A 24,512-nucleotide genomic window follows, 5' to 3' on the forward strand; every position below is an offset into this window, starting at 1 on the left:
CCCGGGGGCCTCCGGGGGGCCTCGTAGCAAGATGGCGGCGGCGGGGTCCGTGAGGCGCGGGCGGCGGCGACCGCGGCGCCAGTGAGGGGGCCCGGGGGCCCGGGCGGCTCCGGGCCGGGGCCCCGCCGCGGGACGGATCATGCTACGCTCCACTGGCTTCTTCCGGGCCATTGACTGCCCCTATTGGTCTGGGGCGCCCGGGGGGCCCTGCCGGCGGCCCTACTGCCACTTCCGGCACCGCGGGGCCCGGGTCCCCGGCGCGCCCGGTGATGGCGGAGCGGCGCCCCCCGCAGCAGGTAATGCCCGCCAGCCTGCCCGCCTTGAGCTCGGCTCCCCGGCCCGGGTCTGGACTCCACCTCCGGGCCCGCTCGGGGTCCCCGTTCTCGGCCCAGCCCCCTCCCCACGCTCTCGCGGGCGACGGTTCCCCCAGCCGGGTGCGGGACCACCCGCCCGGGGACCCGGTGCAAAGCACTGGTCTTCTCTAAGCCTTGGTCTTCACGAGTGTGAGATGTCCACTGGGAGGACGCGTCCTGCCAGGGCTGTCTAGAGGGCAGAGTGCGAGCGCAGATTGAGTACCGGGCACCGGGCCTGGCACGAGGGGGGTCTCGGGAGACGGGCGCGGCTGGCACTAGGCCGGCCCTGGGCGCCTCCTGTCCCGGACTCGCGCCCGCCGCTCCCCGGAGCCCAGGTGCTTGTGGCCGCCCTTGTTTATTTCCATGACCTGTCCTCGGGCCGCGCCTGGGGTAGCGGCCGCCTCGGTCTCCAGTCGTTGCGTCCGGAGGGTCCGAGGAGCGTCTCGTGTGTGTGTCGAGCCGTGTGTCCAGCATGACCGGGCAGGGAGGAAGGCAAAGTCCACTTGAGTGGGCTCCGAGGAATTCCAGGCTTTCGGTCGGGCGGTGGACGCTGGGGGACTCCACCTCACGGCGTCATGGTGGTTTTCATCGTCATGGCAGCGTTTCCTGGAGGAGATGTGGGGTGTGGATTGGAGGAAAAGAGGGGACATCGCGTGGAGGGAAGGTTATGGAGTGTGGTCATTCAGACTCCCCTGTGACCTCTGTCCCTTGAGAGTGGCTCTCTCCTTCCCCCATCCCCTGACTCCTTCAACCCAGATTTCCTCACTGGGCGTGAGTTTCTTTCTTTCTTTTTTTTTTTTTTATTTTTTAATTTTTTTAAAGACGGGGTTTCACCATGTTGGTCAGGCTGGTCTTGAACTCCCGACCTCAGGTGATCGGCCCGCCTTGGCCTCCAAAGTGCTTGGATTACAACCTCAGCATCTTTTCTTCCCAAAAGAGGAACGTGTTCGCTAGGATTCAGGAATAGGCCTATTTTCTGGTTTTGCTAGAAAAGGTAGCACCTTTCGGATCTCCCCGACGTACGCTTAGGACGCCTGCAGCTGTGGCCGGTTGTTTGCAGTTGGACAGATGCAAGCATTCACTTGTCAGTTCTCCACCTGCTCCCAGCATCTTTGCTGTGCCTGAGGCGGGCAATCAACGCTGCCTGTGTTGCCGGCCTTGCTCTGGGACCTGCCGACAGATGTGCCACAGATTCCTGAGCACGAGGTCGTGACGTCCCGGGAGCACGCAGCCGGCTTTGGCGGGGGCTGGGAGTTGAAGAAGGCAGTGCATGGGGGAGGCTCCTCGGAGGCTATGACAGCCGACTCACGATGCTCGTTTTCACCCTATTTTTAGAGGCGGGGTTTCTCTCTAGAGTCCAGGCTTGAGAGCAGTGGTGCGATCACAGCTCTTTTAAGCCTCGACCTCCTGGGCTCAAGGGATCCTCCTACCTGAACCTCCTCAGTAGCTGGGACTATGGGTGGCGTGGGCCACCATACCTGGCTAACTTTTGTATTTATTTTGTAGGGATAGGGTCTCGCTATGTTGTCCGGGCTTGTTTTAAACTCCTGGCCTCAAGCAGCCCTCCTGCTTCGGCCTCCCAAAGTGCTGGGGTTACAGGTGTGAGCCACTGCACCTGGCGCAAGTCAGGCTTTTGATATCTATCTGTATCCGAAATGGCCCGTTCATTTCTCAAAGGCTTATTTTTGAGGGTCCCTTTGGTGGTGCAGTCTTCCTGTCTGCTCCCCATTCCTCTGGGAAAATGCAGCTGCCTGCTTCATACCATGGTGTGTCTGCATGTTCCTTTTGCTGGTGAGAAGGAACTCCTTTCCCCCTCTCTGCTGGGGTGGAAGGACTTCTTGTTACTATCTGGAGAAGGCTGCCTTCCCCTGCAGAGAGGCAGGATCCAATCCCAGCTCAGTCTTCCTTGCTGGCAGGCTTCTGTGACCCTGTTTCCTCCTCCGAGACATGCTCATCACACTACCCTCTGAAGACACCAGCGGGAAGTGCATGTCTCATGCCTACCCCTACAGATTTTCACATGCCCAGTTTTCTGTGGGTTTTGAAGAGGCTGGCATGATCTAGCTTTTGCCATATCCTCTCGAGGATTCCAGGGTGGACAGGGCAGTGGCCTCCAGAGAGGAGAGGAGGCAGGAACGCTGGCTTCCCTCCCAGCATTGAGAGCGGACAGAGGTTCAAGTGACAGGCCCTCAGCTAGCCCTGAGCACCTGTGGGGTCCTGCTGTGTGCTGGGCACATGCTGCATAGTGACCCTGTGAGCTAGGTGCTGTCAGTGGGGAAACTGAGGCTTACCAAGGAACGTGTTTTGCCCACACCACCACCTGGCCAGGGCAGGCCTGAAGCCTCCAGAGGCCGGTGGGACTGAGTCAGTGGCTCTCCTCCAGGTGGATTGCGACAGGAAAAGTGCAGGCTTCCCAGGGCCTAGGGGCCTGTCCATGTTTCTGCAGGTCTCTGGGCACTTTGCTTTTTAAAGTAGTGTCTTTCTGGTCTGGGGTAAGGTTTGTTTTAGAAACACCAGAGAATACAGAAAAGCCACAGAAGTGTGGCTTCGTCTGTCCGAGTCAGCCCTGGGCAGACTCCTCCGGATCCCACGTCAGAGGCCTGGGCAACTTGGGGGGCTTCCTCCGGATCCCACGCCAGAGGCCCGGGCTTGGTGTGCTTGAGCCACGGCTGGGACTCTGCCTCACAAATGAGGTTGGATTCTCATTTTTTCGGGGACGTTTCCCAAGATTCCCTCACCGGACTTCTTGAGCGCCTGTGGAGTTTGAAAACCTGGCTTTTAGGCCTAGAGCCTGCCGCTAGGCGTGGGCCATGGGAGTCGGGACACAAAGCGTGTGCCTGTGGCTGGTTTTGGTATTCCTGTTTTTTTTTTTTTTTTGTTACGGGCAGAGTTTTTTTTTACCCAGGCGTGCAATGGCGCGACCTCGGGGCTCCTGGGTTCAGGCAATTCTCCTGCCTCAGCCTCCTGAGTCGCTGGGATTACAGGCATGCGCCACCATGCTCAGCTAATTTTTTGTATTTTTAATAGAGACGGGGTTTCACCATGTTGACCAGGATGGTCTCAATCTCTTGACCTCATGATCCACCTGCCTCGGCCTCCCAAAGTGCTAGGATTACAGGCGTGAGCCACCGTGCCCGGCCTGGTATTCCTGTTTTAGGATTCTTTGCTTAGGTTTTCAGTAGAGCAGTGACTGATCCCAATAGGGCAGTTCCACACCCAGGAGATGTCGGGAGATGTCTGGAGATGTTTTGGTTGCCAGTTTCGGGGTGCAGCACAGAGGGCAGAGGCCAGGGACGGCCCCGCAGACAGAGATCCAGCCTGAGGTCGGTGGTGCGGGGAGGCGGCCTAGCCTGTCTTTGTGTTTTCTTTTTGTTTTTGTTTTGCAACACAGTCTGGCTCTGTCACCCAGGCTGGAGTGCGGTGGTGTGATCTCAGTCCCCTGCAACCTCCACCTCCTGGATTCAAGCTATCCTCCTGCCTCAGTCCCCCACCCCAGTAACTGGGATTACATGCATCCGCCACTATGCCCGGCTAATTTCTGTATTTTTAGTAGAGACGGGGTTTCACCGTGTTGGCCAGGATGGTCTCAAACTCCTGACCTCAGGTGATCCACCTACCTTGGCCTCCCAAAGTCCTGGGATTACAGTCGTGAGTCACTGCGCCAGGCCTGTTTTTGTGTTTTCAGGAGGGCAGGCTGAGCTAGTGGTATGGCTGTAAGGAGAGGCAGAGCCCCTGAGAAGCAATCCCTGCTCCTAGAGCCTGAGATGGGAGAGGCAGAGCAGCTCCCTGGGGCTACGGCCAGCAGGGACAAGCGTGCCCGCTGGGAGGTGCTCTGGGACTCCTGTGGTGCCTGAGCTGCCCCCCCAACCCCCCGAGCCCGCCACAGCTTTACCGTCTACTCCAGGGACTGCAGACTGGAGGCACAGGTGCCACTGGCTGGCCTCTGTTCCTACGGAGACCACAGCCCGGGCTGAAGGCGTCTTGCTTGGTTTTGTGTCGTGCAGAGCTCGCTAGGAACGCCTGGGCCTACACCTGCTGGGCGTCGCCCCCTCGAGCCTGTTGCTTCCTGAACCTCCCTCGGCCTCGGTGAGCTCTTCTGCACAGTGGGGTCACTCCAAGTGCCAGCTGCCCTCTCTCCTGGCGTCTGAGTGTAACGTGAAGCATCGTGTGGGCTGTGCCCTAGCAGGGCTCACCTCCGATAAGGAAATGCTGTCCTCCTTTGCCCTCCTCCCCACCTCAGAATCCCCTCTGCAAAGCAATCCCTAGAGAGGAGCAGGCAGGTCTCGGATGTGCCCTGCGTGCTCGGGGCCGTGGCTGCGCTGTCCACATGCAGTGGGTAGACTGCTGGTGTGATCTGTTGCAGAACGAAAAGAAAAAACCTGAAAAGAAATGAGGTGGAGGGAGACGCCCGGGGAGCTGCGAGCCTGTCGGGGCTATTCCGGGGTCTCCAAGCCTCCCAGGGACCTCTCACGTTGCCTTTCCACCTCCTCTGCCAACAGCTGAGTCCTCGGGGACTCCTGGAGGAGCTGGCTGTTTGGGGGCAGTCCCTTCCTTAGGCTCCCAGAGCCTTCTGGAAGGGCTGCAAGGACGGAGCGCTCCGCTGTGTGCGTGGAGCCTGGGCTGCTGGGCATGCCTCTGCCTCCTGCCTCAGGGAAGGAGTGCCGGGGGGACTCGAGCAAGCTGGCTTAGCCTGGACGCTCCCCACCGGGCTTCACTGTCCTGGAGCACCGGGAGCTGGCCCCGCTGCCCTCCAGGGTCTTTCTGGGTCCGTCTGGACTCAGTGTGTGGGGCCAGGCTGAGGGGACTCAGGAGGCAGAAGCGGAGGGGGGACAGATGTGGGGTGGGCCTGGTGCCAGGAGAGAGGGCAGCTGGCACTTTGAGTGGCCACGGAGTGGGGACCACCCCCAAACACTGGAAGAAGTGAACTTCGGGGAGTGGACAAGACGTAGGGAGGCCCCGCCCTTTGTGCTCTGCAGGCTGCGTGCGCTCTCTGAGGTCCTGGGCAGGTATTCTGAGAACACGTGCTGGAGGACCGATTGAGGGGCCGGGTTGGCCCACCCTGCCAGCCAGCACCCCGACCCCCAGCACCTGCACGCCGGCCAGCGAGTGACAAAAACAGCCTGTGCTTGCAGTCTCCTCCTTAGGCACCACGGCGACTGTCCTCCGAACAGCTGGGAACCCTGCACGCCAGCTTCTCTGTTCAGTTTCTCTGTGGGCCCCCGGAGTAGGCTGTGTGGCTCCTGGATGCTTTGAGGCCTCTGTGCCTGAGGGGAGCGCAGGGGCCCTGGAAACATCCGCGGGGAAATGTGCTTTGGGGACAGAAAAGGCTCCGGGATGGGTAGGAGTGCAGAGCAACACTCTCAACTTGCTTTGCGTGGACCCTGAAAGTGGCTCACAGCCAAGGTGGGCTCTTCGCAGGGGTGGAGAGGCAGGGGAAGAAGGCCCCTGAGGCCCCACCCCGTCACCCGGCGGCAGTCAGGCCCTGCCCGGACGTTTGTACCCTTCCGGTTTTTTGTCAGTTGTTTTTGTTTTTTTTTTTTTTTTTGAGTGAGTTTAGCTCTCGTTGCCCAGGCTGCAGTGTAGTGGCACGACCTCGGCTCACTGCAGCCTCTGCTCTCCGGTTCAAGCAGTTCTCCTGCCTCAGCCTCCTGAGTAGTTGGGATTACAGGCACTTCCACGCCCAGCTAAATTTTTGTGGTGTTAGTAGAGATACAGTTTCCCCATGTTGGCAGGCTGGTCTCAAATGCCTGGCCTCAGGTGAGAGGCCAACTTTGCTGGGATTATAAGTGTGAACCACCAAGCCCAGCCTGTACCCTTCTGTTTCTACAGAGGTTTTTTTGCGGGGAGACTGAGTCTCACTCTGCTGCTCAGGCCAGAGTGCAGTGGCACGATCTCGGCTCACTGCAACCTCCACCTCCCGGATTCAAGCAATTCTCCTGCCTCAGCTTCCCAAGTAGCTAGGACTGCAGGCATGCACCACCATGCTAGGCTAATCTTTGTGTTTTTTAGTAGACATGGGCTTTCACCATGTTGGCCAGACTGGTCTTGAACTCCTGACCACAAATGGTCTGCCTGCCCTGGCCTCGGCCTCCCACAGTGCTGGGAATTACTGGCATGAGCTACCGCACCAGCCTGTCTCTACATAGTTTTAAAAGGCAGCCAACCCTTGTCTTGGTTACTGTCCCTGTCGCCTGGCCCCGCGCTGGAAGCCTTGGGACAGCAGCACTTTCTATTGTGGCATGTGGGGACGGCTGCCCCTTGAGGCGAATAAATGCCCAGAGCACCCCAGAGAGTGGAGCTGGAGCTGGTGGTCCTGGGTCAGGAAGGGACTTTCTTTTTTCTCCCCTGGACCCTGCTGTGTGGCTCCACCTGCTGGGCAGCCCTGGCACTGCACCGTCCAGGTGGGAGGGCCGTGCTTGGAGCAGAGGGGAGGCTCGGATCTCAGCCCTGGGGGCCGAAGAGGACCCTGGGTGGGCCAGGCCAGGCCGGACCCCAGGCCCTGCTGCTGCAGGCACAGCCCAGCCTTCACCACAGGCTCTGAGACCTGGGCAGAGTCTGGTGTGGGGGTCAGACAGAGCTGGGCTGCCTTGGGTTTCAGGGAGGGTCTTGGAGGAGGTCCAGGCCTTCAGCACTGGCCAGACCCCTCCTGGAAGCCCTCTCCAGGGCACCCTCTGCCTGCCCCTTGTGGTCCAGGAGCTGTGGGGCCTCCTCTGGGTGCAAAGCGCTGGTCCCTTTGCCTCTGATCAGCAGGTTTCTATGGAGTGGGCTGTGTGTAGGGGGCCCAGGGTGCACCCATGTCCAGGAATGGGGCTGGAGGATGTCCGCCATGAGGGTGGGAGGGGCCTCAGGAGCAGAGCCCCTGGAGTGGACGTGTGGCCGCCTGTGGGGAACTCAGGGTTACTCTGCCGTCCATAGGAGGTGCACTTCAGGGGTGCTTTCCGCCATGCACCTCTTCCCAGAGAAGCCCATCATGGGGCGGGCACTCCCCTGGACACCACCAGCCCCCACCTTGCACTTCACAAAGGTCAGCCGGTGCGCCCTCTGGTGCTGTGGCTGTTACGGGAATGTCCTCTCCTTCTCCACCTTCAAAGCCAAAGGCCGCCCAGGTGACTCCCCCGGGGATTAGGTGTGGGTAGTCCGGACTTATCTGTCAGGCCCCAGTCCCCGGCTTATTTCTCTTGCCGGCTAAGCCTTAGGCGGGAGATGCCTGTTTCCTTCTGGGTTCCCTGCCCGGCCTGGGCAGGGCCCACTGCCTGGGTTGGAGCAGCCGGTCCTGTTGATGCCCCGTTACAGTATGAGGCCTGCAGGCCCACCGAACTGTCTCCCCGAGGAGGGGCTGGGCCTGCCGAGTTCTTTAGCAGCACTGAGTCTCCCTGTTTGGGTGGGAGCTGCGTGGGGCTGGGAGCTGCCGGCCCTCACCGGCCCTGGATGCCGTCATCTGTGAAATGGGCTGATGTGGACAGGGTGGTTTCCAGGACTGACTGAGGGAAGGCAGTGAGCTTGGACAGGTCTTGCGAGAGAACGCGCAGGAAGTTCGGGGTGGGGTCTTCGTGCTCCATGATCTTGTCATTTTCACTGTCTTCCAGTCTCTGCGTGTGGTTGGAGCTAGTGCTCATGTGGATTGAGTGTGGTGGGGCAGGGGCTGTGGGAGCAGAGAGGAGAGTGGATGCCCAGGAGGAGGGGTTTCTGGGCCGCCGGAAGGTTTGGGGGCCAGGACATGGCCTTGGGCAGACACTGCTGTTCCCAGACCTCACAGAACCCTGGAAGAAACACCATCGTCCATGACACCCAGCCCACCCCAGGGCTGCAGGGCGCTGGTCTCAGGAGATGTGGCCAGGGTGGGTGGTGTCGGGAGTGGGTTCTCCCAAGGCTGGGGAAGATGGCCACCCAGGCGTGGTGGCCTCTCAGGACCACCGTGGCTGGGTGGTGCCTCCCAGTCCTGGCCCGTGGGGTGAAGCAGAAAGGAAGGGGGAACACCCAGGCCAGGCCTCTAGAGGGTGGCTTTTCTCTTCAGCCAGTTAACCTTGTTTCCCAGAAACAGATTCACCTGGGCCCATCCGGGAAGGAGCCCACCTGCTTCCATCCAAATTAATTCCTGGCCGTGGGACAAGGCCTGGATGGGCCCCTCCCATCTCCAGAGTCGGCATTTATTTATACACGTTTCCCTGGCTGGAGCGCAGTGCCGCAGTCTTGGCACACTGCAGCCTCTACCTCCCATTCGAGTGATTCTCCTGCCTCAGCCTCCCGAGTAGCTGGAATGACAGGTGCCTGCCACCACCTGGCCGATTACTATTATTATTATTTTGTATTTTTTAGTAGAGACAAAGTTTCACCATGTTGGCCAGGCTGGTTTTGAACTCCTGACCTCAAGTTATCTGCTAGCCTCAGCCTACCAAAGTGTTAGGATTACAGGCGTGAGCCACTGGACTCTGCCCAGAGTCAGACTTCAGATGTGTCCCCTGTACTTCCAGGGCACCCAGCAGCATGCAGATGCTCTCCCGGCACCTTTCCCGTCCTGACAGGTACCCAGGCCCGGCCCTCTGAGGCGGGATAGGAGGGGCGGCCCGGGAGGCAACGTCAGGTGCCCCCTGTTCTGAGCTGCAGGCAGCCTCAGCCCAGCCCCTGGCAGATAGATGCTTGTGTGAAACTTCCAGAGCCGGCTGGAGCGCCCAGGCCAGGACACTGCCTTCTAGCACCGGCGGGTCATAGGCTGCAGAGCGGAGAGCCCAGTGACCAGAGGGAGGGAGGCCTTGACCTTGGCCTTCTCAGGCCGCCTGGAGTGCCTGCTTGCTTTCTGGTGCAGCCTTTGCGGAGGGGAGGCAGCCTCTACCCGGGAGTGGAAACTCCCTCTGCAGAGTATGCCGCTCCCACCTCCAGGCACACCTGCTCTTTCCCACCTGTCAGCTGAAGGCTGGGGCAAGTTTCATAGCCCTTACAAGTACGGCCCCTCGAGGCGGCTCCTGCCTGTAATCCCAACATGTTGGGAGGCCAAGTTGGGCGAATCACGAGGTCAGGAGTTCGAGACTAGCCTGGCCAACTTAGTGAAACCCATCTCTACTAAAAATACAAAAAAATGAGTGGGGTGTGGCGGTGGCTGCCTGTAATCCAAGGTCCTCCGGAGGCTGAGGCAGGAAAATTGCTTGAACCTGGGAGGTGGAGGTTGCAGTGAGCCAAGGTCACGCCACTGCACTCCAGCCTGGGCTACAGTGTGAGACCCCGTCAAAAAAAAAAAAAAAAAAAAAAGGACAAGCAGTGCTCTGGGAGGCTGAGGCAGGAGGATTGCTTGAGCCTGGAGGTTTGAGACCAGCCTGGGTAAGATGGCGAGACCCCCGTCTCTATAAAAAAAAAAAAAAAAAAAAAGAATTATCAGGATGTGGTGGTGCTGGCATGTGGTCCCAGCTACCTTCCAGGCTGAGGTGGGAGGGTCGCTTGAGCTGGGGAGGCAAAGCTTCAGTGAGCTGTGATGGCGCCACTGCACTCCGGCCTGGGCGACACCCATCTCGACAGAACAACAGGGCAAGCGCTCACACAGGCTCCTGTTAGACACGTCCACTCCCCCAGATCGGGCCCTCATCGCCTGTCCCTGTCCTCCGCCGCCCTCTGCTTGGGGTGGGGAGTGGGGGATGGGCGCCTGTCTTCACTCCTGGGAGGCAGGCACTATTCCTTCTAAGACCTCCCCAAAGCATCTTCCTGGGGATTCTCTTTTGAGAACCCAGTGTCTGGAGGTCTGAATTTCCTTCCTTTGGGAAGGGCTTGAGGGTGTCTGCTGGCTGGTGTGTGTATTGCCCATGGCTCTTGGCCCACCCGGGCTAGGCTGATCTTGTGTCGTAAGAGCCCCAGGGTCCAGGGAAAGGAGGTGGAAGACCTGAGTGGAGTCCCTCATCCTCAGCCCCTCAGATGCCTCAGTTCCTGCCCCCATGGGGCCCAGTCTCGCAGCTGCCCACCCCTGCCTGGGGAAGAGAGCCTTCCCGTTAGGCAGGCTCTCCCTCCCATCTGCATCCCTGTTAGCCCTAACTTGGGAGGGAGACCAGAGTGTCCCTGACCTGGCCTTGCCCCTCCCCGGTAATTGTGCTCTGTCAGCTCCCCCCGTGAGTCTCTGCAGCTCACTCCACAGTGGCCTTGGCCTGGCCCCTCCACATCACTGGGTAGCCAGGACTTCCGGGGCTGGGGGAGGGCTGGCACTGGCTGCCCTATTCACCAGGAGGGTGGCAGGGGTGGCGTGCTCTGCAGCCCTCCCCCAGGTGGGGGCTGACACCCAGCCCCAGTTAGCAGGCACCCTGCTGGGAGCACCGTCCTGGCCTGGGGGCCGTCTCTACCCGGGCAGAGGAGCCGGTAGCCACAGTTACTGATCCCAGTTGGGTGCCCTTGCTGATTCCCAGGGTCCTCAGCTGTGAGGTGATGGCAGAGTGGGCGCCTCTGCACTTGCTGGGCATGTGGGGTCATGCTTCCTGGAAATGCCTCAGGTGTGGCCCGGCACAGGCCAAGAAGAGCCCGGCGGCCTCACCTGTGGCTTCCATGTGACTCCCTGCCCACCCTTACCTCATGGCCCGGCACACAGTCCACGGAGTTCCGGATGGTCCAGAACAGACGCGGGGATCCTCCCTCCTGTCTAAATGAGACTTCACTTTGTTTTAGAAACAGGACCTTGCTCTGTTGCCCAGGCTGGAGTGCAGCGGTGTGATCATGGCTCACTGAAGCCTTGACCTCCTAGGCTCAAGCAGCCTTCCCACCTTAGCCTCCCAAGTAGCTGGGGCCATAGGTGCACACCACCACGCCCAGCTAATTTTTGTACTTTTTGTAGAGACAGGGTCTTGTCAAGTTGCCTAGGCTGGTTTTGATATCAAGCAGTCTGTCCATCTTGGCGTCCCAAAATGCTGGGATTACAGGCATGAGTTACTGAGCTCGGCCCTAAACGTAATTTTAAAAATGGGCACAGCATTCACGTGATTTCAAGGGAAGGGCGGCAGCTGCTGTGACGACCCCTCTTCCCACCTCTGTAGCCTCAGGGTCCTCGCCTCCCACTGTCCCCGAAGGATTCCCTGGAACTTGAGGGGACTTCTGCCTTCGCAGGAACAGGCAGCAGGCAGTGTGATGTCCACTGCACTTTCGTCACTGAGGGACGCTGCGTTCGTTCCCTGTGGGCCTTAAAGCAACATACACTCAGCTCTGGGCTGAGAAGTGCAAAATCGGCCTCGCTGGGATCAAATCAAGCTATGCACAGGGCTGGGCCCTCCTGGATGCTCCAGGGGAGAATCCGGTTCCCGCCTTTCCCAGCATCCGGACGCGCCTGCATCCCTGAGCTCAGGGCCCCTTCCTCCTCCTGCACAGCCTTAGTGTAGCCTCTTGATCTCTCTGGCGCTCACCCTTCTGCCTCTGTCTTTAAAGGATCCTGTGAGGGCGCTGGGCCCCAGGATAGCCCACGACGTCCACCCACCTCGAGGTCCTTCATTCAAGTCACATCTGCAGTCTCTCTGGCTGAGTGAGTGGCCTGGCCACAGGTCGCAGGGGTTAGGAGGGGACCTGCCCACAGAGGTGCTTGTTCTGCTGGTGGGTGTGTCTCAGGGGAGCAGCTTAGAAACCTGCCAGTTCTTTCCCGTGCCTGCCGGGGTTCGAGGGGTGTGGGGGCCCTCGGGGACGCCTCCAGTTCTATTGCTGTTCCCTGCGCTGTCCTCAGTGGGAGGTCTTGAGCCTGCCTCCCCTTGGCCATGTCCAGCCATTTGTCAGCACGGCAGCCTCAGCACCCTGTGGGGGTCAATCTCTAGGTGGGCCGGAGTGCACGCAGGTGTTGAGTGGGAGAAACGCACGCCTGATGCCGAACCTTCAGATAAGCTACACGTTCAGTCAGAATCAAGTCGGCCCAGCGGTGTTGGCTCGGGCAGGTTCCCACGGGGCAGCCCCTGTTGCCTTTTGCTTCATGGTGTCATCGCTTGTTCCTTAGCCTGTTGGGGGCGTTGGGTGCAGTATAAATTAGGGCCAGATTGCATTTGCTGCACCCGATGAGACGGTGGGCTTGGTGTGGGCCCAGCCGAGGCTTTGTTGCAATCTTGGATCTGGTTGGTTTGTGGAATTGCTTTTCAAAGGCAAGAACCTGCGGCACTCCTTGCCCCTCTTCTTCCCCGGAGAGCTTGTGCCTCCCATTTAACCCCGGCTGACCTGCATTTAGGCTTCTGGGGCCTGTCCAGCGTTATGATTCACTGTTGTGTTTTTGCGGTGAGGGCTGCACCAGAGCGTCTGTGCCTCTGCCCTGCGCAGGCCATCTGTGGCACAGGTTCTCAGGCCTCTGAGTCTGAGGGTGGTGGCGTTGAAGCTGCATGGGATGGTCGCAAAACTGCTCTGTAAAATCTCAGCCTGTCCATGGCCCCTCCGTGAGGGACAAGGGGGACTTCACCCCGTCTAGAGCCCCTTTTGCCATCTCGGGGGATATGCCGTCTGCAAGTTCTGGGATGTCTTTGGAGCCATTTCCTGCCAACTCCAGGGCGTCGCACCTACTGACTTTTCTTTAGAGATGTTACAGAATTATATTCAGTAGAATTTTACATTTTTTAGAGTTGGGGTCTTGCTTTGTTGCCCAGACCAGAGTGCAATGACACAGTCCTGCCTCACTGCAGTCTCAAGCTCCTGGGCTCAAGTGATTCTCCCGTCTCAGCCTCCCAAGTAGGTAGGACTCTAGGTGTGTGTCACTATGCTCAGCTCGCTTTTTAAAAAAATTTATTTTTCTTTGCTACCAGTTTAGCCCTTTGAAGGATCAGCTAACTTTTAAGTATTTTTTTAAGAGATGGGATCCATGTTGTCCAGGCTGGTCTGAAACTCCTGAGCTCAAGCCCTGCCTGGGCCTCCTGAGGAGCTGAGGTTACCGGTGTGATCCACTGTGCCTGGCCATGTTCCGTAGCATTTCTGATGGTAAACTTGTAAGTTTCTAGACTAAGTAACCGAACTTGGTTTTTATTCCTTCGATGGAACATTGGGCTCTAGAGCTCATTGTTGTTTTCTTTTTTTTTTTTTGCTCATGTTTTCTTTCTTTCTTTTTTATTTTGAGACAGAGTTTCACTCTTGTGGCCCAGGCTGGAGTGCAATGGCATGATCTTGGCTCACTGCAGCCTGCATCTCCCAGGTTCAAGTGATTCTCCTGCCTCAGCCTCCTGAGTAGCTGAGATTATAGGCATGTACCACTACGCCTGGCTAATTTTTTGTATTTTTAGTAGAGTCTGGGTGTCTCCATGTTGGTCAGGCTGATCTCAAACTCCTGACCTCAGGTGATCTACCCACCTCGGCCTCCCAAAGTGCTGGGATTACAGGTGTGAGCCACTGCGCCTGGGCTGCTCTTGTTTTCTGTAACTCCTCCAGCCTGTCCCCACGTGGCCTCCTGTGGTTCTGACTTGTGTGCTATCATTGGTGGCACTGAGGTTGTAAAGATCTGCTAGACTACCCCTTGTTAGTAACCATATAAATAACATGTTCCCAGATGCCCCCAGGAAGACAGTTCAGCCATGTGCTTTAAGCCGGGCTCAGCCGCTTGCGCCTGTAGTCCCAGCTATCTTGGAGGCTGAGGTGGGAGGATTGCTCGAGCCTGGCAGTTCAAAGCCAGCCTGGGCAACATAGTGAGATCCTGCCTCTACAACAGATTTTAAAATTAAAAAATGTATTGTCCAGGTACGATGGCTCATGCCTGTAATCCTAGCACTTTAGAAGGCCGAGGTGGGTGGATCACCTGAGGTCAGGAGTTCAAGACCAGCCTGGCCATCATGGTGAAACCCCATCTTTAAAAAAAAAAAAAAAAATTAAAAAAATGTATTTAAAGTAGGCCAGGTGCAGTGGGTCACTTGAGGTCAGGAGTTCGAGGCTGGCCAACATGGTGAAACCCAGTCTCTACTAAAAATACGAAAATTAGCTGGGCTTGGTGGTGCACGCTTGTAATCCCAGTTACTTGGGAGGCTGGGGCGGGAGGGTTGCTTGAACCCGGGAGATGGAGGCTGCAGTGAGCTAAGGTTGCACTCCTGCCCTCCAGCTTGGGAGACACAGAGAGACTCTGTCTCAAAAAAAAAAAAAAAAAAAAGTCTTCACAGTGTCCTTATTGTGGATTTCGCAGGGTGGTCCATCAACTGGGCCTGTCCGTGTCCTCTCCGCCTGACTTGGCCATGGCCACTGCTGTGACCTCCGTTTCTGCAGGATAGGCACAGCCCAGTCAATGTTCCTATAGGCAGGAAAGCCTGTGGGACAGAGCCCTGAGCTCACCCCCGCCAGGCGCACGGCACGCGGCTGGCACACTGCTGGCGGGTGGCGCTGTGCTGGCTGAGGAAGGGCTCTCCTGTGTCCACTGTCAGGCTGTGGTCGCCAGCCCAGCCCGCCCCTGCCTCAGTCCAGCGCCTTGGACGCCAGGAGCTCCACGCCCGCCTGCCCCAGGCATCCCAGCCTGTTGAGTGTCTGCCTGCCATGGTCATTGTATGCATTCTGTGAGCCATGTGAGCGTGCCTCCAGAACCCATGGAGCTGTGTGTCACACACCCCAGGCCTGCCCAGGGCCTGTCAGTCAGGGGCAAGGTCAGGCCCAGCACAGGGCCTGAGATGGCGACGTGGCCTGCTCCAAGCTGGGCACCCCAGAGCCTTGGCACCGGTGTGCAGTGGGTTTCAGAGGCGGGTTTCTTCCCTTCCCTGCAGTTTGAGGCCAAGGCCAACCCCCTGTGGGGGGCTCGCCTCCGGCAGGCTGGTCACAACTGTGTTCTCTCTTCCTCCAGGGCTGGGTTACGACCCCTACAACCCTGAGCTGCCCAAGCCCCCGACGCAGAGGGAGAATGGCGCCCTCGGCCTGGGGGAGGAGCCGCGGCCTGACGTGCTGGAGCTGGAGCTGGTTAACCAGGCCATCGAGGCCGTGCGCAGTGAGGTGGAGCTGGAGCAGCGGCGCTACCGGGAGCTGCTGGAGACGGCCCGTGAGCACCGCGCCACCGAGGCCCCCGCCCTGGCTCCCTGCAGCCCTGATGCCAGCCCTGTCGTGGGTCTGGATGACGATGCCTTCCCCCTGGCCTTCCACTACAGCCCCGGCAGCCACAGCCTATTAAGCACCAATGCCAGCTACCAGCCCACCCCACTGACCCCCCCTGCTGAGCCAGGCAGCAAGTACTCGCTGGTGTCCCTGGACAGGGGTCAGGGCAGAGGCAGAGGGGGCAGCGGTGCCCTGGAATACGTCCCCAAGGCCGTGAGCCAGCCCCGGCGGCACAGCCGCCCCATTCCCAGTGGCAAGTACGTGGTGGACAACTCCCGGCCACCCACAGACCTGGAGTACGACCCGCTCTCCAACTTCTCCGCCCGGCACCTCAGCAGGGCCAGCTCCCGGGATGAGCGTGCCGCCAAGCGGCCCCGGGGACCCCGCGGCAGCGAGCCCTACACGCCTGCCCCCAAGAGGCCCTGCGACCCTTTCGGCAGTTGTGATGCAAGGTTCTCAGACTCGGAAGATGAGGCCGCCACGGCCCCCGGTGACGAGCCTGCCACGGCCAGCACTCCCAAAGCCAGGGCTGACCCTGAGAGCAAGGCCTCCGGGCAGCCGCCCTCCAAAGAGAGCCTGGAGACTGAGGGGGGCGGCCTGCGTGAGACCAGGGAGACCGCCGTGCAGTGCGACGTGGGGGACCTCCAGCCGGCCCCGCCCAAGCCCAGCTCCCCAGCCCAGGCCTCGCAGGATGGGGTCCGCCCCAAGGAGGGGAAACCCAAGAGGAAGAAAAGCGGGGCCCCACCTGCCCCCAGCTGTAAAGACGGTGCCCAGAGGAAGGACAAGACCAAGGACAAGTGCCGAGGGCGAGGGGAGAGGCCCCGTGTGGACAAGAAGGGCCCGCAGGCCAGCAGCCCCCGGCGCAAGGCAGACCGGCCGGAAGGGACCAAGAAGAAGCCATCTTCGGCCACTCCCGTGGCCAGCTCAGGGAAAGGGCGGCCTGACCGGCCAGCTCGGCAGCCAAGCCCCGCAAGCGGGGACTCGCAACCGGCGGCCAGCAGAGCTCCACCCGGCGCCCCCCAGCTCCCCGACAGGAAGGGCACCAAGGCCCCGTCGGGGAAGCTGGTGGAGCGCAAAGCCCGCTCGCTGGACGAGGGTGCCTCCCGGGACGCCCCCAAGCTGAAGAGGCGGGCCCTGAGCCACGCTGACCTCTTTGGGGACGAGAGTGAGGACGAGGCCACAGGGCCGGGGGGACCGAGCGTGTGGCCCCCCACCCTCCCCGGCCTCAGCTCGGACTCAGACTCTGACTCAGACTCCAGCCTGGGCTTCCCGGAGGCACAAGGGCCGCCCAAGCGGCTCAAGGCCTCCCCGCCCCCCTCCCCCGCAAGGTCCTCCTCCTCCTCGTCCTCCTCCAGCGCGGGGGCGGATGTGGACTACTCGGCCCTGGAGAAGGAGGTGGACTTTGACTCCGACCCCATGGAGGAGTGCCTGCGGATCTTCAACGAGTCCACCAGCGTCAAGACGGAGGACAGAGGCCGGCTGGCCCGGCAGGTGAGGCTCGGGTGCCCGGCCTGGGCTCAGGGTCGGCGACAGAGCTGAGGGCCTGGTGAGGGACACTCCGTTCCGTCTGGAGTGGTTTTTAGGGGGCTCAGAGGCGTGGGGTGGAGGCAGCTCCTCAGTGCTGGCCCTGGAGCCCCTGAGCCCCCGGCAGCCCTCCTGCCCCTCACCCACCCAGAGAGGTCCCTGGCCTCTGGCCACCAGCCAGGTTCCTGTGGCCGCATGCACACAGACTGTTCTTGGATCGGCAGGGGGCAGGGGCATATTGGCACACCCACCCACCCACCTCTAGCCCCTCTTCCTCTTCCTTCCCTCCTCTCCCCATCTCTTCTCCCCCCACCTGTCTCTTTTCCAGCCCCTCTTGTCTCCTCCCCTCGCCCCCCCATCCCCTCCTGCCTCTCTATCCTCACCTCCGTCCTTGGCTTCCTCCCTCCCTCCCCCCAGCATGGGGAGCTCTTGCTGTCCCAGGCCATCCCTGCACCCCTGGGTCTCCTGGCCCCGCGCCTTCACATTGGCCACCAGGGGGCGCTCGCCCCACGCGGACCGAGACAGCTCTCAGCCCACAGCAGCTGCGTTCATTCACTCGGCGGCCCCGGGGTCTCCACGCCGGTGCCCACGCCGGTGCCCTGGGTGCACAGGAGGGGTTGCCTTGGGGGCCTGCAGAACGTGTGACACCTACCCCACCTCCCCAACTGCCCCCACACAAAGCCCAGGGACTGGTTGCCCTGAGCCCTTAGCCCTGAGTGGCTGGGTGAGACCGGCTGGCAGGGAGGTGTGAGCGGCTGGCAGGGAGGTGTGAGGTGTGAGCACCCTCCTGCCAGCCGCTGTTCTTGGGTCTGGACTGTTCATCCCCCACTTGTTGGGGACGGTTTGAGGTTGGGGAGTGTCGGTGTTGGCAGGGAGGGCGGACTGGTGCTGAGGAATGGACACATGTCTTAGCCCCCCAAGGAAGAGAAGAGTGAGGAGAAGGGGCTTTCGGGTCTGACCACTCTGTTCCCCGGACAGAAGAAGAGGATCTCCCACCTCTCCAAGCAAGGCCAGGAGGTAAGGTCCGCAGAGGCTGGCAGGAACCTTTTTTTTTTTTTTTTTAAAGTTGGGGGCGGGGAGGTCTCTTGCTTTGTCACCCCAGCAGGTCTTCCAACTCCTGACCTTGAGTGATCCTCCCTCCCGCCTCAGCCTCCCAGTGCTGGGATTACAGGTGTGAGCCACCACACCCAGCTTCATTTTATTTTGGAGACGGAGTCTTGCTCTATCCCCCAGGCTGGAGTGCAGAGGCACGATTTCCACTCACTTCACCCTCCGCCTCCCAGGCTCAAGCAATTTTCCTGCCTCAGCCTCCCGAGTAGCTGGGATTACACGTGCCTGCCACCACACCTGGCTCATTTTTGTATTTTTGGTAGAGATGGGGCTTCACCATGTTGGCCAGGCTGGTCTCGAACTCCTGACCTTGTGATCCATGTGCCTCGGCCTCACAAAATGCTGGGAATACAGGCGTGAGCCGCCACGCCCTGCCCATCCCTTCTTAAAATGAGCTATCCGTTCATAAGCCTCTGATTTCTTTGGCGCGTTGTTCCCGTAAATTTGTGATGCTTTTCATAAAGCATCATTGACTTTCCCGTTCATTCTTCCACCCAAGCCTCACCGTAAATTTGATGCTGACATTTGCCTCAATTGTAGCGGAATCCTGTTGCTCTGACTGGGGGCTCTTTTCTAACTGATGTGTTACATTCCTTAGTGCCTGCAACTCTATGTGGTTCAGACACGTTAGGACAAGTTAGTATCGGTTTATTTTGGTGCAAAAAAGGTTGAAAAGCATAGTTCATCACAGTGCACGTTCTCCATGGACTTTTTGAAGACCGCTCGTGTTTGACCCTGCCTGAGCCCCAGAGAAAACGCGCCTGCCCGCTCCCTGTTGGATGATCGCCCACAGTGCTGGGGCAGGGGCACGAGTGGGGACAGGAGCCCCAGGGCGACCCCCCGCGGTGAGCCACAGACTGCCTGCTGCGCCATGTGTGGCCTGGGCCTGGGCCACTTGTCAGCTCTGAGCCCCAGTTCCCTCCTCTGTAGCCCGGAGACAGTAGGGCTTGTCGGGCCCCTGTGCAGGAGCTGCGGGTTAGTGAAGGAAAAGCAGAGAGTCTGGCTCCTAGGCCAGCAGCCAGGAGTCCAGCTGATCCAGTCGCCAGAGCCTCCCCAGAGGAGGGGCTTTGGGGAAGATTAGGTTCAGTGGGATTGGATTGGAGTGCCAGTCTAATTGGGTAGTCCCACCCACCATGCCTTATCAGGGCTGAGGACACAGCCTGGGCACCTGGAGACACTGGGAGTGGGGGAGCCGGGAGCCACATGGCATTGAGGACCACTGCCTGTGCTGCTTCCCCCCAGGGAGCCCAGCAGCTCAGAAGGTGGCCAGGGAGGTGGTGCCCCTGGCCCCCCGAGCTCCTTTACCCGCCCCACGCCTTCCCCGGGGCTACCTGCCCCAGGTACCCAGGTGTGCTGCCAGGCCTCAGCATTTGTGGTGACGCAGGCGGAGCCGCCGAGGAGGAGTCCCGCAGTACCCCCGGCCCGACCCCCGACGGCGCAGGAGGTGTGCTACCTGCGGACGCAGCAGGCGCAGAGGGCATCGGTGAGCTTGCTGCAGGCCGCCCCCAGGCTGGAGAAGCCATCTTCTGTCCACATCTCCGCCCCCGGTGAGAAGAGGAGGATCGCCCACGTCCCCAACCCCCGCTTGGCTGCAGGTGAGTCCCGGCCCAGGAGGCCTGTGCTGGGGGGCCGTGGGCATATGGGCAGAAGGAGAGGCGGCTCTCTGAGGTCTCAGCTCACCTGAACCACGTGGCACATGCTCACAGGGTGACCTTCGGCCCCCTCCTTGGGGCCCTCTGTGAAATGGGGCCTGTTAAGGGTTACAGGATGCCTGGCCCAGCACCTTCCTGCCCTGACCTGGTCCCGGGGTCACTAGGGGTCCAGCCTGGTGGGGACTGGCCTCAACCAGGCCCCGGGCTTGAGCCTGGGGTGCCAGGGAGTCAGGAGCCCTGTCAGGGTGGCGGCCTTGCAGGTGTGGCTTTCTGTCTGGCTTACAGGTGGGGGGCGTGGCCTCAGATGGAAATGAGCACCCACTGTGCGGGGGCGGGGCTGTATTACCTCCACTCCTAGGGGCACCTCTCACCAGGTCTTGTAGAAAGCGGGCCAGGCCTTAGTGGCCAGTAGGCAGGACCGTTCATGGCGGGTTGTCCTGTCTGCAGCATCTCCACCTCAGTGGTATCTGCAGAGCGAGGAAATGTCCCTGGAGGCAGGCCATAGATGAGGGTCCCCCACAAAGCTCCCAGAAACTCAGGATCCGGTCTGGGGGCTGGGAATGGCCCCTCCGTATCTGGCAAGCTCCCTTGGAGGGCATGGCTGCTGTCCAGGGAGCACCCTGGGAAGCCTGGTGGTTTGGAGCCCCTGCCTCCCTGGCACTGGCCAGAGGGCTGGAAGGCTAGCCCCCCTATTCCCCTGCAGATCCCACAGGTCCCACGGCCCTCCTATGCTGGATGCCGGCTGAGGCCCTACTTAGAGCTCTCCAGGCGTCTCCGACCGCCCTTCCCCAGGCCCCTCACGGCTGAGACCTCAGCCCCAGGGAAAGGAGCTCACTGAGTTGCGCCGACCCCAGGACCCCACTTGGTTCCCGTCTATCTCACACTCTTGGTTGTCGCGTTGCTGATCTGTGATGGGTGCTGAGTTGTCGCAGTGCCCTCGGGGACTGCAGCCTGAAGGGAGTCTGGTCCCAAGCACTGCCAGTGCTGCAGGGCGGGCTTAGCTGGCCTGGGAGGACTCTTGTGGCCGCCTGCGCTCACCCCAGGCTGTGGCCGAGGGAGCCTGGAGGGTCTCTGTCCGCCCTTCCTGAAGAGCAAACCTTCCACTGTGAGAGGTGCGGGGCAGGCAGCCTGCTTCCTCCCAGGCGGCCTGCGGTGGGACCAGCAGACTCAGCCTGCCTCACGCACACCCTTCTGGGGCCAGATGGGGTTTCGAGGGATGTCATTCTGAGACTAGGACCAGATGTCCCCACCCACAGCTCCCCTCCCCGGGTTGGCACCGAGTCCCCAGTCCAGAAGCCCCTGTGCCACACGGACACACATGCCCAGATTGCAGCTGCCCGCCTGGCCAGTGCCTGGAAACAGCCCTGGCAGGCCTGGCCTCTTCCCTCTTGGCGGGAGACTTTGGTTTGTGACCTCATCAAAGGGCCAGGCAGAACACAGAGGCCCAGGGCAGGGCAGCCACTGGTCACAATGAGCAGGGGGGGGCACCCAGCCCCTCCTGTCCTCGTCTGGGAGTTAGGGCCCTTCCCTGAGACATCGATGCCTCGGGCTTGGGGTCGGAACATGTGGCAGAGACCTGGACCACCCCACCGGCGACGTGGCCTTAGCCGCCTCCATAGCCCGACCTGTGTCCCCGGCCTTGATGGACTTGCCTGAAGGCAGCTAGAGCCTAATGCCATTGCGCAGCCGCAGCCCCAGCCCCAGCCCCACGCCCCGGCCCAGCCCCCTGCACGCGGAGATGCACATGCTGTTGGCACTGAGTGGCCGCGGCTGCCTGGTGCTCCACCATGCGGTGACGGGTGGCCACTCGCCCTGCGCCCACACCCCCTGTGCCCCGCCAGCCCCTACAGGTCCCAAGAGGACCCTCTCGGCCAGCGGCAGCCAGCCCTCCAACGGCCCCGAGCCCGGCGGCCAGCCGCTGAAGACGCGCACGTTGTCGGGGATGGCATCCAAGACCACCACCACCATCACCCCGAAGCGAATCGCCCACAGTCCATCCTTACAGGTAGCCGCTCCCGTCCCAGCCAGAACCACCCCCGCAAGGCCAGCCCCTAGGCCCCTCCTGGCCACATTGGGACCTTGCCCCCCTGCCGCACTGCAGCACAGCCTTCACCCTCCCCTCCTGCCGCCCTGTGGGTTTTGTCTTGTTTTGCTTTTTTATTTTGTTGTTTGGTTTTTTGCTTCATTTTAAGCAACAGACTCTCTGTCGCCCATGCTGGAGTGCAGTGGCACAATCATGGGTCACTGCACCCTCGGCCTCCTGGGCTCAGGCGATCCTTCCCCCTTCCCCTCCCGAGCAGCTGGGCCCACAAGCTGGTGCTGCCACACCCCAGCTAATAATTTCTTTTTTTTCTTTTTTTTGAGACGGAGTTTCGCTCTTGTTACCCAGGCTGGAGTGCAATGGCGCGATCTCGGCTCACCGCAACCTCCGCCTCCTGGGTTCAAGCAATTCTCCTGCCTCAGCCTCCTGAGTAGCTGGGATTACAGGCACACACCACCATGCCCAGCTAATTTTTTGTAGCTTTAGTAGAGACGGGGTTTCACCATGTTGACCAGGATGGTCTCGATCTCTTGACCTTGTGATCCACCCGCCTCGGCCTCCCAAAGTGCTGGGATTACAGGCTTGAGCCACCGCGCCCGGCAATAATTTCTTTATTTTGTAGAGGCAGGGTTTTGCTACATTGCCCAGACTGATCTCGAACTCTTGGCCTCAACTGATCCTCGTGACTCAGCTTCCCAAAGTACTAGGATTATAGGCCTGCACCACCACACCCGGCCTTCTTTTGTTTTTAATTAATAGACTACGTTTTTCAAGCAATTTTAGATTTCCAGGAAAACTGAGCAGAATGCCCTCAGTCCCCTGCTGCTCTCGTTGGGCCTTGGTGTGTGTGTCCCTCCTGGAACCCTGGCTGATCTGTCGCAGCGAACCTCACTGTTGCCTCCAGCGTGGTCATGGCCGCATCGCGTCTGCGTTCCCCGAGGGAGGCCCTCACCCATGACTGCTTCTGTCTTCTCTCTAGAGTTTAAAGAAACCCATTATCCCCAAAGAATTTGGGGGCAAAGTCCCCACTGTCATCCGCCAGCGTTATCTCAACCTGTTCATCGAGGAGTGTCTCAAGTTCTGTACGTCTAACCAGGAGGCCATAGAGAAGGTGAGGTCCCCGAGTTTCTGTCTGGCCAGCCAGGTGGGGACTAGGGGTCCAGGCAGGTCCCCAGACATCTCCCATCGGCCTCTCAGCTGCGGCTGCGACCCAGAGCTGCCTGGGAGAGATGCGGGTCCCTGGGTCCCGTGGCGACCCTACTGCTGCTCCCGGCACCAGCAGGCACGGGTTCAGGTGGCACTGCGTGTCCCCAGGCGCTGAACGAGGAGAAGGTGGCCTATGACCGCAGCCCCAGCAAGAACATCTACCTGAATGTGGCCGTGAACACGCTTAAGAAGCTCAGGGGCCTGGCCCCCAGCGCCGTGTCCAGCCTCAGCAGTGAGTCCTGGCAGCTGGGGAGGGGAGGCTCGGGGCACTCTTGGGATGGCAGCTGGGCTGGGACCCTTGCTGGGACAATCTCAGACAAAAGGAACCCGTGGGTGCTGTGGGGGCCACCTGCTCCCGGGCTCCCAGGCTTCTGTCTCGGACAGGCCTGGCCCTGGCGTCCTTGCTGTCAGCCGCCCTCCTTTGCCAAGCCGGGTCTCCGGGCCGAGGGGCCGCCTGCTAATGGAGCCGCGGCCGCCTCTTCAAAGCAGGAGGCCCAGGGCTGGGGAGCACAGTGCATTAAGCTCTGGGGAGGAAGAAAGCGGAGACCTGGGCGTTTCATTGCAGCCTCTCAAGGGTGCATTAAGCCATCACGGCCCCCACCCCCGTCCCCGCCTCCATTAGTGCTCTGTGGGGCCCTGGGTTGGCTTTGCAGGCTGCAGGCTGGGTGGCCCGTGAAGGCTGAAAGCTCTCGAAAGCCATTTTAGATCTGAAGTGCTGTTCTCCCTGCCCTTCCCCCTTCGCTTGAGGGGGTGGGGTGAAAGCTTCAGGTGCGCGGTCTCTGTGCAGCTCAGGGGCCTACAGAGCTGGGGGCCGTCCTGCGTTCCTCTGCCCAGCCTGTGTCTGCCTCTTCTGTTGGGGTTAGGATGGAACCTGGGGGAGCTGAGATGGAGGTCTGAGGAGGGCAGGGTGGGTGAGAGAGCGGCGGGGTGGGGGTCTGAGCCAGCTAGTTCACCCCTCCTTCCCCCCACCTTGCAGAAACCAGTGGTCGCCGGGTTGTGTCCCACGAGGTGGTGTTGGGGGGCAGGTTGGCCGCCAAGACCAGCTTCTCACTCAGCCGCCCAAGCAGCCCCCGGGTGGAGGACCTGAAAGGTGAGGCCAGCCTCACCCCTGCTCTGCCACACGGTGCCTTGTGGGCCCCTGCTGGCCCGGCTGCCTTTTCTGGTGGTGTCCACTGCCCTGTGGGCCGTCCTGGGCAGGGGCTGAGCACCGTGCCTATCCACAGGGGCCGCGCTGTACAGCCGCCTCAAGGAGTACCTGCTCACCCAGGACCAGCTCAAGGAGAACGGCTACCCTTTCCCGCACCCGGAGCGGCCCGGGGGCGCCGTCATCTTCACAGCGGAGGAGAAGAGGCCCAAGGACTGTGAGTCACTGGCCTGTATCAGCTTAGGCGGGCGGGTGCGAGACGTGGGCAAGGCCAGGCTCTCGGACCCCAGCGCAAGCCTCAGCTTCCACCCGGGTCCCCGCCCACAGCTTCCTGCAGGACCTGCTGCCGCTGTGGCACCGAGTACCTCGTGTCCTCCTCGGGCCGCTGTGTCCGTGATGAGGAGTGTTACTACCACTGGGGACGGCTGCGCCGGAGCCGGGGTAAGGCCTTACCCGGACCCACCCCCATCCACCCGAGGCCCCCAGAACTGGGGTAAGGCCTTACC

General features: G+C 60.7%; 1 protein-coding gene across 1 annotated transcript in view; it reads left to right on the forward strand.

The window, feature by feature from the left end:
• Positions 1-10: 10 nt before the first annotated feature.
• The window catches only part of REXO1 (RNA exonuclease 1 homolog), a 27,904-nt gene continuing 3,402 nt past the window's right edge, over positions 11-24,512 (forward strand). The window contains exons 1-10 of the mRNA XM_032252380.1: positions 11-296; positions 15,085-16,820; positions 17,766-17,870; positions 19,348-19,558; positions 21,457-21,620; positions 22,636-22,767; positions 22,971-23,094; positions 23,839-23,952; positions 24,086-24,223; positions 24,334-24,447. Of these exons, the coding sequence (XP_032108271.1) occupies positions 140-296; positions 15,085-16,820; positions 17,766-17,870; positions 19,348-19,558; positions 21,457-21,620; positions 22,636-22,767; positions 22,971-23,094; positions 23,839-23,952; positions 24,086-24,223; positions 24,334-24,447 (2,995 nt within the window). The 5' untranslated portion in view covers positions 11-139. The remainder of the gene's footprint in view (positions 297-15,084; positions 16,821-17,765; positions 17,871-19,347; positions 19,559-21,456; positions 21,621-22,635; positions 22,768-22,970; positions 23,095-23,838; positions 23,953-24,085; positions 24,224-24,333; positions 24,448-24,512) is intronic.

This window comes from Sapajus apella, unplaced genomic scaffold (assembly GCF_009761245.1).
Source record: "Sapajus apella isolate SASKATOON/1434 unplaced genomic scaffold, GSC_monkey_1.0 scaffold77, whole genome shotgun sequence".
Classification (NCBI taxonomy): Eukaryota; Metazoa; Chordata; class Mammalia; order Primates; family Cebidae; genus Sapajus; species Sapajus apella.